This window comes from Puma concolor, chromosome B1, assembly GCF_028749965.1.
Source record: "Puma concolor isolate L17-30 chromosome B1, mPumCon1.1.hap2, whole genome shotgun sequence".
Classification (NCBI taxonomy): Eukaryota; Metazoa; Chordata; class Mammalia; order Carnivora; family Felidae; genus Puma; species Puma concolor.
In genome coordinates this window covers 198,429,987-198,442,798 of record NC_141670.1, presented here as the reverse complement: position 1 = coordinate 198,442,798, position 12,812 = coordinate 198,429,987, and the positions used below count along the sequence as shown (strand labels likewise).

General features: G+C 41.1%; 1 protein-coding gene across 2 annotated transcripts in view; it reads right to left on the bottom strand.

The window, feature by feature from the left end:
• LOC147582105 (uncharacterized) overlaps positions 1–12,812 on the bottom strand; it is a 134,121-nt gene that overhangs the window by 48,885 nt on the left and 72,424 nt on the right. The window contains exon 4 of one of the 2 annotated variants that reach the window (XM_086705438.1): positions 10,035–10,128. In XM_086705438.1, the coding sequence (XP_086561564.1) occupies positions 10,096–10,128 (33 nt within the window). In that variant the 3' untranslated portion in view covers positions 10,035–10,095. The remainder of the gene's footprint in view (positions 1–10,034; positions 10,129–12,812) is intronic. The other variant, XM_086705439.1, reaches the window with a different exon arrangement.

Here is a 12,812-nt window from a genome sequence, read left to right as displayed (position 1 = left end):
ATTGTCAGTTACCTTGAGCAAGACCCTCAGTCTCTTTAACTGGAAAGTGGACTATAGTGAAGATTAAGATAAACTATAAAAAGTATCCCACAGAGAATTCTACTATATAAGTTGTATTACACTATTCCAAATAGCACTTGGCTTAACCCCAGCTTCCTTATTTATTCAGGGCACTGTCTTGAGTTTATGTCCTTCACTTAGCTGTTGACTCATATACATACAGATTGTTGCGTTACGTGGCGGAAATAACACTTTCTAGATTTTTATTTCTATGCAAATGCAAGGAATTAATTGTAAGGAATCTAGAGATAAAAAAAAAAAAAAAAAAAAAAAACGCCCAGAACATAGAAGGTATTAAATACATTTTGCTGGGGCGCCTGGGTGGCGCAGTCGGTTAAGCATCTGACTTCAGCCAGGTCACGATCTCGCGGTCCGTGAGTTCGAGCCCCGCTTCGGGCTCTGGGCTGATGGCTCAGAGCCTGGAGCCTGTTTCCGATTCTGTGTCTCCCTCTCTCTCTGCCCCTCCCCCGTTCATGCTCTGTCTCTCTCTGTCCCAAAAATAAAAATAAAAACGTTGAAAAAAAAATTAAAAAAAAAAAAAATACATTTTGCTTGGGGTGCCCAGGTGGCCCAGTTGTTTGAACATCCAAGTCTCGATTGCAGCTCAGGTCATGATCTCAGGGTCTGTGGGAGCAAGCCTCACGTCAGGCTCCGTACTGACAGCGTGGAGCCTGCTTGTGATTCTCTCTCTGTCTCTCTGCCTCTCTCTGTTTCTCTCTCAAAATAAATAAATAAACTAAAAAAAACGGATTTGCTTAATGAATAAAAGCTATTACACCCACCTAACCCCCAAGATTCAGAAGAACTTGTTGCAATGGACATAAACAGGATCAGTTTCACCCAGACAGTATTTGCACGAGTGAGAAAAGGGAGAGAGCTCCTTTATTCTGGAAAGTTAGAAACCATAATCACTAGTTTCATTAGTAAGAACATCTCATGTCTTGGGTTTAATTCTAACTAAAATGCAAAGTTTCATTAAAAAAAAAAAGAACTCTGTGCAATTTCTTCTAAGTTAACTGTGAATTTCATTTTAAATCCACTCATCCCCTAATTCAATATTATTACACATAAAACATATTTTAAAGCATGTCCCTATGCAAATATTTCTTAGAAATACATATATGGATTTGTCTTGGAGGAATTCTGATAAATGTGTTGAGATCCTTGTCTAAACTGGGTTTGCTATTTGATAACTGGAGATGTCAGGAAAACCTATCTCATACTTTTCCTTTGGACACCAACCCCAAGTGATCACCGAGCGTTCAAAGTCAATACCTATTAATGCTTGTACATATGGTATTAATTCCACATTAATTCTGTCAAAAGTGATATCATAGTTAGAAGTTCCAAATGATGACATCACTAAAACAACTTGGTTTTCATGAGCGTGGGACCAGTCAGTGCCAAAATCCAGTTCAATGTATTCATCCGTCTATTCTGACAAGTTCAGTTTAATTAGTTCATGGCCTCATAACGAACAAGAGACTGGCTTTCTGTCCGATTGCCAGAGCCATTTCTATTCTCTTCAACTTAAGTGCCAAATGCTTACACTGCTTTGCCCAATTTATACCTTTGCCTATAATTACTGGTCCCCAAGGTGTGATTGTCCTTTTTCATAAGAGTTTGTGCAGCTGCCAACATGAAGTTGTAAATAAATTGTAATACCGTTGCTATGAGGTGTAAAAATCCCACAGCTCATATCCAGAGCCTTGTATAATAAACTCGAGTAAACATTCCATTTCCTGCAAATGATTGTGGTCTGTGACTAGATTTAGAAAACAGGGCAGTAAGTCAGCTTTCTTTAATGAGTCGTTGAAAACAAAGTCGTATCCCATGAAACCAAAACCTGTCTTTGACAAAAACAAATAGCTTATTTGTAAAAGACCCTCCAAAGGGGGATAGATTTTTCTGAAGCTCATGATCTGAGTTCCATTTTTGCAGTTGGAAGAGCTTGAACAATAGCAACCCTGCTCTCTCAACAGCACCCACTGCCAGTGAAGCCCAAGGCATTGGTTTTCTAACAAGGGAGATAATGTGCTATGGGAGGAAAGAAGGAGAGAATCAGACGGAGAGAGACCCAGTTTGATGGCTCACTCTTCTACTTGCTAGCTGTGCAACATTGGTCATTTAAAACCTCTGTGCCTCAGTTTCTTCAGCTGTAACTAGAGAGAATGACCCCCACTCAGAGGGTTTGGTTTGATCACACAATGAGATAATTAAAAGCAGAACACATGTCTCTAGCAATAGTCCTGTCTGACAACAGGTGACACAGGATTGGCAATTTCTTCCTCCTTTTTCTTTATAATAGAAACAAAACCTACATTTCTCGATTTCCACAGAACCAACCCTTAGGCTTTGTGTGGAATGGGCTGCAATTAAGGAACAAGCCATATAGATAGATAGATAGATAGATAGATAGATAGATGATAGATAGATAGATAGATAGATAGATAGATAGATACATTTTTTTTTCTAGCACTGCTGTTCTTAAAAGCCTGGATAATGCTTTCTTTTAAAATTGCCTCATCTGTGAAACATGGTCAAGACTGCCAAAGGGATACCCTAACTACAAACTCTATAATGTCTAAAAATTTATTGAGACTCTTGGAATTGTTCTCATTTTATTTTTTGAATCAGAAGTTTCCCTGATTATCTTTCTTGCTTAATTACAATAGAATTTAAGAAACATAGATGCTTTATATCAGAATTTTATCTTATGAAACACAGAGAAACCATGGCTTCCACTTTACTATGAGGTAAAGTCTGTAATTGAATCAGTTAGGTCAAGAAGCAATCATTGATTAAGGTCATTGTGTGCCCAAGAGCCCAGATCTTTTAGTGGGAAATTAAATTAATCAAGGCTAACAATTCATTCTTGTACATCGCAAAGACCATTAACGCTACCGAATTTTTTTCACATGGTTTCTCCAACCGTGTATATTTCTCAACTTCCTTTGTAGTTAGTTTGGGCCCACTGGACTGGTTCTGGCCAATAGACCAGAATCGAAAGCGATGTGTATTATTTTCAGTTAAAGGAAGTTGAGAGTCAGTGTGTCTCCTCCACATCTCTTCCCAGCTTCAGAGACCCTGGAAAACACGTACCAGGGGTCATAGTAGAAGATGAAGTAGATAGAACCCGATCATAGAATTTTGTGCCAGTGAGCGATCAGATATCATATTAAGTATGTGGTGGTCATTCGCTGCAATCGTTTGTATGATCCCGTGCCCTTCTATTAGATCTCAGTTCAGAGTTTGCCTTGCTTTGTGTTCTAGAAAAATCATCCATTTGTTTCTCAGCTTTTACCAGATGCTGTGTATAATTAGGGTCACATGGCTAGTCCTCCTTTAAAAAAATAAAAATAAAAACAAAATTAAGTTCTGTCATTCAGTCATGCTTGGGCTTCCAAGGAATGTTTCCTATTTTCAGTTACCATGGGAAATCCACCATCATTTTGGTGACCATAGCATCCTCCAATGGGGGTCACTTCTCCTGGGTCCTACCACGTCTGCTGGGCACCCCATTTTCCCAAGGCTTCAGTGTCTAAATTGGCTTCCTGTAGTTGCCATGAAGAACTACTATGGAGTGGGTGGCTTAACAGAACAGGAATTTATTATCTTACAGCTGTCGAAGGTAAGTTCAAAGTCAAGGTGTTGGCAGGCTGCACTTCCTTCCCTGCCTCTTCCAGCTTCTGGTGGCTGCTGGTATTCCTTGGCTTCCTTGCCTTATATCTCTGTTTCATCCCCACATCACCTTCTCCTCAGTGTGTGGCTTCTCTTCTTATAAGGATACTTTCCATTGGATTTAGGGCTCATCCAGATAAGCCAGGAGGATGTCTTCATCTCAAGATCCTTAACGTAGTTACATCTGCAAAAATCTTTTTTTTTTTTCCAAATAAGGTAATATTCACAGATTCCAGGCACTGGGACTTAGACATATCTCTTTGGATGCCATTCTTAGGCCTACTAAAATACCTCCTATGCTGATGTGAACAACACAGAACACTCCCCCCATTTATGTTGCCTTCTGACCGCCGCTTCTAAAGCAGAGTTGCTTTGCTTCTCAATGTCAGTTCTCTTTGCAGAAGGATAAAAAGGATGTTCCTTTAGTTTCTTCCTTGCAGCTCCCACCTCCCTAGGACTCAGACACAGGCTAGGGGAAAACAGATAAGCAGGACTTCATTAGACACTAATTGTCAAGGCCAGGCCCCCAAGCCAAAATTTTCCTTGGGAAGAATATTTCTTCCGCTAAAAGACATGAGGGTCCCTCCTCCTGGCTAACCTACCTAGCAGTTCACTCGCTCTTTGCTAGGATTTTGGTTTCTAGGGATACTCAAAATAGAGCCTCAAACCTGCACCCCAAGTATAGTTTGCGTTTCCTAGTTCCATGAGACTCGTAACCCCTAATCCCCGTAACCAGACTTACTCATTTCTCTCTTCTTGTCTCTCACTGTAGATAAGCCTATTGATTTTCACTCAAGGGCACCGAATGGATCAACTAATGTCACATTTCAAAATTAAATTGTCAGTATTCCTATTTAAATAATTAATTGTTCTGTGACCGTACTCATAACATATCAGAACAGAATCGGACCTTAAATCATGTTTTTAAGCCTCTCATTTTATAGATGGGAACACAGATCCCAAAAGGGCAAGTGACTTACTCAGGATCACCTGACGATTCACACCAAGTACAATTATTTGTTGGAGTTACCCAAGAACATTGGTTTCTGGTTAGAAAACCAGGGTTTGGACCAAACCCTGGCACTTACTACCTGCTCGAGACTGTTCCAAGGAAGCCACAAGGCCTTTCTCCTCTTTAGCTTTTTCCTGCTCTGCAAAGTGGAAATAGATACCACCCTTCTGACCATCTGTGCAGCTCAAGTAACCTCACACAGGTAAAAACTGTCTTGTGAACACTCCTCGACCAGAACGAGCTTCCTGAGAGCAGAGAGCATATGTCATCCTTGATTGCCACTCCAGCATATAGCTCAGGGACTGACCCAGGAGCAGTGTTCAGGGAAGTGGAGACGATGACCAGGTGAATCAATTAGTTAATAAAAACTCATGCTGTGAGAGAGGAAATTAGTATTACCCTCAAATAAAAGGAGACTGTACAGAAATAGGGATTAAGAGCATTGGCTCTGGAGCCTGGGTGCCTGGGCTCAAATCCACCACTTACTAGCTGTGCTACCTAGGGTAAATCACTTAACCTCTCTGCTTCGACTTCTCATCTGTAAAAGGAACAGAGTACTGGTACTCATCAATGGAGTTACAGTGAGACACACCAATGATACAAGGCCTGACAGAGTGACTATCAATGAATATTTTCATTGTAAGTGTCATGTTTATACCCTTTCCTGGAATGCATTCTAATCTAGCTCCCCTTTTGTGTTTTGCATCCCATTTCGGCACTCTGCCATTACGATGGGTTTCCACATGTTTTATCTTCGTTTCAATTATTAAAAGAAAGCGGTGATCACAGACATCTTGGTATTAACTTATGCGTGCTCACCATAACAAAAAAAGGCACACAGACTGACAAGGATAATACAACAAGATGACATCTGGAAGCCCTCTGATACTGTGAAAAAAATGCCACTTTGAAAGAGGATGCCAGAGTATTCGCACTTCACCAATGAGATTCTTGGAAACTCAGCCAGGAATGCTACGATTAACCTGCGCTTCTCTCTTGGTCGCTCTCCTAGGGCTCCTGTAAATGCCTTTGTCTATTTCATCTGTCCTGAAGTCTGGTAATACCATGATTTTATTGTCAACAAACAGCTACATGTTTACAACCAAAACTACCACAGTTACTCCAGAGAATCGTCCCCCTCCCCCTCACCTGCTCTCTGTGGCACTCCTGGAACCCACCTCTTCCTCCAACAAACTTACATTTCACATTTCAAACTCAACACAAGTGTCCCTGTCACTTCAAAAAATTCTTTACCCACTCCTCCTCCACACACTTAACTGTCAAATCCAGAAGGAAAGGACCCAACTCTGATGTAAATTTCCATCTATAGTAACATAAGACAGTGCTTCTTATGTTGTATGTACCCAGAAATGTCTTTTTGAATGAATCATAAATTCATGAAAAAAGGATTTTGGGTTAACTTTGATAGGTTGTTTTAACAAGCAGAAGGCCAAAAAAAAAAAAAAAACTTAAGAAAAATTTAAAATATATACTTGGAATTTAAAAAAAATACATCTTGATTCTTTTCCTGATAATTGGGGAAGATCAGTAAAACTTGGCATTATTAATCTAGCTTGTGGAATACTGATGTTCTGTAGAAATTTTAAGACCAATTGAATTAAACTATCCCAAACCACATAAAGCAGATAAGAGGGTAAAATGTGGTCAGCTAAAAAAAAGTGACAAATGTTTTATTACCGCAGCTCAAACTCAATCAATGCCTACCCACACTAAGCCACAAAGATGAGAAAAATAATAACTATCCTGTCCTGAGACCTCCTATGCTTTAATGTTTACAAGTCCATTCTTTTTTTATAAATTTTTTTAAAGTTTATTTATTTTTGAGAGAGACAGAGACAGAATGCGAGTGGGATAGGGGCAGAGAGAGAGGGAGACACAGAAGCAGAAGCAGGCTCCAGGCTCTGAGCTGTCAGTACAGAGCCTGATGCGGGGCTCGAACTCATGAGCTGTGAGATCATGACCTGAGCTGAAGTCGGACGCTCAACTGACTGAGCCACCCAGGCGCCCCGATAAGTCCATTCTTTTTACCTTGCAACTCAGACATTATTATTATTATTTTAGAAATTAAAAAAAAAAAAAACCCTAAATGAATGTTAAATGAACTACCCAGAGGGACAAAGCCAGTGAGTGCAGAAGCTAGAATTTGAATTCATATGCATTTGATACAAAGCTCATGTGCTTTTTTCCTCCACCTTAGGTTTCAATAGGTTGGAGAGTAGAAAACAACCCAGAATTTGAAAATAATCAGCTACTTGCACAACCCCTGTACAGATCATCAGAAGTTTGAAAATCCATTAAAAAAAAATGTTTTAATATAATGGAATTGTAAAACTATGACATGCAGAGCAGAATAAGAAGTGCTTTATCCAGATGCAAAACTAAAGTCTAGGAAGGTTAAGGAGCTAGTTCAAAGTCATATTACCCTCAACTGTTTATATGTGCTTTTATTAAGCTGTTCATTCAATAACTAACTCATCAAAAATGTTTGAACAGGTATTTTTCTAGTCACCAGAAACACAGGGATAAACAAGAAATGATCCCAAGCTTCAGGAATTTTGTAGTCTGTTAAAGGAGACAGGCACACAAATATACAATGATAACACAGTGCAATCTAATACTCCTAACACAGCCTTCCTTTGTGTATCTTCCTAGCCTGACTTCATTGTTTTTGAGCTCTCCATGGTCCCACATGCAAGAGCTCCAGAGAAAACTCAAAATACTGGAAATACAGATCTACCACAAAGTTAGTTTTATGCATCTAATGACCCTGGCACAATTAGAGAAGAGCTGTAAGTTACGATCTGTCCTCTTCCTCTCTCTCCTCTTGGTAATTACTCCTTCCAAAAGCCTATCACTCTCATAGAAGCTACCAGATAGTCCATGACCCTCCCTACACCTACTTTCTGCTACAATTATTTTGGCTAAGTTGGCTACCTGTGAGAAAACTTCCCTGGGACTTTGGGTCTTGGTACCAGGACCAGCAAGATTAGCCCCCCTAGGGCAAGTTATTTGCCCTCTCAGGGCAAATGACGTGAGACATAAATATCAGGGGCCATCAGTATCACGTGATGGAACTATCACTTTTGGAAGAGAGCCGATCTATATCTGGAATCCCTAATATCTGACTACCTAATTGCCACCACTTCTTAGATATCTCAAAGCTACTGCAACTCAGTATGTCCAAAGCAAACTTAGACTCTTTGCCCTAAACCCGGGCATTTGCCAATATTCACTGCTGCAATGAGCAATGCCCGGACCCGCTTAGTCATGCAAGCCAGAAAGTTAGCATCTACCTTAGGCCTTTCCTTCTCCAACACCCTTCATAGCCCACCATTTCTTGCCCTTATCATAATCACTCCTAAATAGTTCTGTTTTTTACCCACATGTCTCCATATGTATCAACCATAAGCCCGAGCTACAAAAAGGTTGTAACTGATCTATCACCATCCACTGCTGAACCCACAGTCCATTCTTCAGGAAGTGGTCAACTTCAAATATTCCAATCTTGGCTAAAACCCTACAACGTTTTGCATGTACTTCTTTAAATAAAACGAAAGTCCTATAATACTCTGGCCTTTGTCTCCCTTCACCCTCTCCTCCATGCTCAAGAGGACCTACTCAGTCACAAGATGTTTGCAAACAATCTTAACTCCTACTTCTCCACTCAGGAATCTCGCCCTCAGGGGAAACACCTGTCACCCCCATGACCAAGCCAAACCCCTCATCATCCGTCTACAGCATCTTGTATCTTTCAGAAAACCAAAGTGACCCGAGCTCAGCTGACGGAACGCAACACAGCTATGGTACTCCACCGTGTGATTCTCTGAATAAGATGAATTTCTTCCACCAAACTCCATGAGGTAAGAACTGAGTAGGTAGAGACGAGGTTTGCTTTCTCTCTCCATTATGTCCCTAGACTCTATCACAGTACCCATGCAATGAAGCCGAAATATTACACGGTGACCCTTAATTTGTTCTCATGCTTTGCTCTGGCGACAGTAGAAAATGACAAGCAGTTTTAAAGGTGGAAAACGGAAGCGAAATCTCTTCAAACAATTACAATTTACAACTCCGTAGAGAGAGATCTCTGCTACGCTTTGAGAAATCTATGCAAGTTCTCTTTCCCCCAGACGGGTGACTCCATGCCAATCCCTGCCTTGCTCAGCCCCAGGTAATTCTACTGAGCACCAACATCCAGGAATTCTTGCAGAAACCATCTTCGCTTCCCTAAATTCTGCTCAATGCCACCACTTGGGGAGTGCCTAGCACTCTAGGTGAGGAGGACTCGGGATGGAAGCCTTGGCCTCGGTCATCAATATGCTCCCAGTCAGTAGTGCTCCGGAAGACCACTCCCTCCAGGCCCCTCTCTCAGATACCTGCTCCCATTTCTGCTCTGTTGCTCAGTCAGTAAAACCTGCAATAAAAAATACTGTTGACACAGACGCTTCGGTGGGAACTTAGCCAGCACTGGGAGCTTTTGTAAAGCAAAAACAAAAACAAGCATCATTTGGGCAATTTCTCTAAGTTTTCCTTTAAAAGCATTAGCATTCTTTTTTTTTAATTTTTTTTTAACGTTTTATTTATTTTTGAGAGAGACAGAGACAGAGCACGAGTGGGGCAGGGGCAGAGAGAGAGGGAGTCACAGAATCTGAAGCAGGCTCCAGGCTCCCAGGTGTCAGCACAGAGCCCGACGCGGGGCTCGAACTCACGAACCGCGAGATCATGACCTGAGCCGAAGTCGACGCTTAACCGATGGAGCCACCCAGGCGCCCCCGTTAAGCATTCTTTATTCATGGATGAGCTACATGCTGCCTCCAAAGAACCATCACTGAGATTTGCAGAGACAATAAATAGTCCCCATGACTCCTTACAACAACCTGGTTTGGCAAGGGACAAAATGGTTACCTTTATGATCAGTTTTAAGTGTTTCTGACTCAACCCTAACACTATATCTGACTGACAGCCATCATTAAGTACATCTTCACTGAATAAATAGAAAAGTGAGTGAATGGGTGACTGCTTTGTCCTGCTCTCAAGAGGTGTATGTGCCACTGTAGGACTACCTCCTGATTCCCAAAATCTCTCCGTGAACCCTATGTTGATATTGAGTAAACATACCTGGAAAGAAGCAATTTAGGGTGGTTTTAAGAGCAAAGATCCTGTTCCCAAACTTGTGGCTAATTTTATGGCTGAGAAGTTTTCATGGGATCCATTAATAACCTATGTTTTACCTTTTGAAAAAAGAAATGAAGGGTTTGACCTGACTCACCTTGGAGAGAACATCCATACCATCCTGACATTTTGAGACCATGCAAATGCCTTCATTTGCCGCAGCCTTCTGGCTCCTCCACCATCTGGAACGACAGCCAAATAAAAACATTAATTCTGTTCTTCAGAGATGCTACCAATAAATTACACGTGGGAGCTTTCCAGAAAGGACAAAAGAGCATATAGATTTTATTAGCAGGCAGTGTCCCATCTCCTGGAGGAAATGTACTAGGAAGAGCGGGGTAGAGTTGGCCTTCAGGGTGCTTGCTGTAGTGGGAAAAGCAGTGGACGGAAAGTCCAGATGATGTCAATTTAGCCCTGGCTTTGCTGCTAAGGAAAGCAATCAACGTCCCCATGCCTCAAATTCCTCTTCTCAGAATGAAGGAGTTCGATCTCTAAAACCCGTATAGGTCCCACCCTCCACGACTTTCAAACCTCTTTGATATTGGCTGCGTTCTAGCTATTTCGTAATTAATATGTCACATGTCCCAACCCAGTCACCAGGTAGAAATAGACATGTAACTTGTAAATTTCTGATTGCCCAAAAGATTGTCCTAAATGAATTTTGACATAGTTGATCTTAAGATATCACAAGACATTTTTGCAGGGGAAAAAACAAAGGCCGAAATCCCGTCTTGGCCAGAAAATATTCATAACTAACAGACTTTCACCCAATATTGAAAATGAAAGTGGCTGGGGCAAAGTGTGCCAGAGACTTGGGCACTTCCCCAGAGCTTCGCTTCATGTCATAGAAAAGTCGGCTGGTAAAACATGGCAGAGATCCCCGCTGATAGTCCCAAGAATAATAAGTGTTTCTACCTGATAGTAGTGAATAAGCGTCTTGCAGTTGGCGGCAAGCATTTCCTTTCTAAATAGCTCAAAACCTAACGTGATACAGTTTGTAGATTTTGGGGGCAATTCTTGGAGTCTAATAGAACGTTGCCTTGGATGGTTGAAATACACTACAGTAAAAGGATCCAGGTTCCTTTCCGCTAGGAAAGGGCACATCTAATGCTATTTTAAATGGCCTTGTTTTTTAGGAAATGGTCCTGTCATTCAGGTTGAAGGATTCAATTGCGTGACTAATTATGTTTTCCTTTGCAAACTAGTTCACCATCCATTATGCAAAAGACTTAATGAGCTATTTCTAGAGAGGGCAGGCTGCATACAGTCTTCTCTATGAAAACATTCGCAGAATAAATTTAGAGCAAAAATGCCAGCTCCAATACCATCTTCTCCAGCGGCCCTTCTCATTGGTAGAATTAACCTCTCTTGTGTAACGTGCTATTGGAACTCGTTGATTGTTCTTCTACTCATACATTTGGGTAAAAACGAATACATTTAAAACACAATAGGGGCGCCTGGGTGGCGCAGTCGGTTAAGCCTCTGACTTCAGCCAGGTCACGATCTCACGGCCCGTGAGTTCGAGCCCCGCATCAGGCTCTGGGCTGATGGCTCGGAGCCTGGAGCCTGTTTCCGATTCTGTGTCTCCCTCTCTCTCTGCCCCTCCCCCGTTCATGCTCTGTCTCTCTCTGTCCCAAAAATAAATAAAAACGTTGGAAAAAAAAATTAAAAAAAAAAAAAAACAAAAAAAAACACAATAGAGGGAAGACCGCAACTCACTTGGACATGCATGGCATGGCATCTCTATCTTTTATAATAAAAAAATATGAATTTTATCCCACCACAGAAAAAAATGCAACAGGACTATTGATTCACAACTGATCAACCTGATTTCAGGTACTGCTGATGGTTATAGGAATCGGCAGACTGTTCCGTAACTTTTTTAACTCTAGAAGGCGGAATGCTATATTGGCATCTTTATATGATGTGAGCATGTGGTAAAGGGGAAGAGTGGTGCTCTCCTCTGCCTTCCTCTGTACCCCACGCTCTAGTAATCTTGGATCATATTTTAGTTATTTTTAACAGCTTTATTAAGGCATATTTTACATATTTCATGCCCAGTCATGGTAACCGTCATCCCTACCCCTCGCCCCAGGCAACCATTAATCTACTTTATGTCTCTATAAATTTCCCTTTCTAGACACTTCATATCGATGGAATTCTATAGCGTGTGGTCTCTTGTGTCTGGCTTCCTCCACTTAGCATCATGGTTTTGAAGTTCATCTACAATGTAGCATCAGTAGTTATTCCTTCTTATTCCATTGCACAGATATGCCACATTTTGTCTATCCATTCCCCAGTTGATGGGCATTAAGCTACTTCTACTCTGGGGCTATTATAAATAAAGTTCCTGTGAACATTGACTGGTGCACACATCAGTGTGTGGATATTTCTTTCGGGTAGATATCTACAAGTGACCTTTTTACTGTTTTTATTCAATTCTTGCACTCGCATTAACTCATTGGCCATGGGTCTATATAAGTAAACCCTCCCCTGTGGAAGCACATTAAATGAGTGAAGTTTATTCCCTTGCAGGGAAAATAAGACATGCACAAGGAGAATATAAAGGATGTCCTAGAGAGGTAGATTTTGAAGGAGGGAGATAGTGGGTTTGGTAGAAAAAACAGAAAGACTTGCTGCATGAAAGTCACACTTGTGCAGAGAATAAATGAGATTTCAAGAGCTGGACTTTCTCCATGCAGACCACTTTCTTTTATTTATTTATTTTTTAACTTGTTTTATTGTTTTTTTAATTTACATCCACATTAGTTAGCATCTAGTGGAACAATGATTTCAGGAGTAGATTCCTTGGTGCCCCTGACCCATTTAGCCCATCCCCCCTCCCACAACCCCTCCCATAACCCTC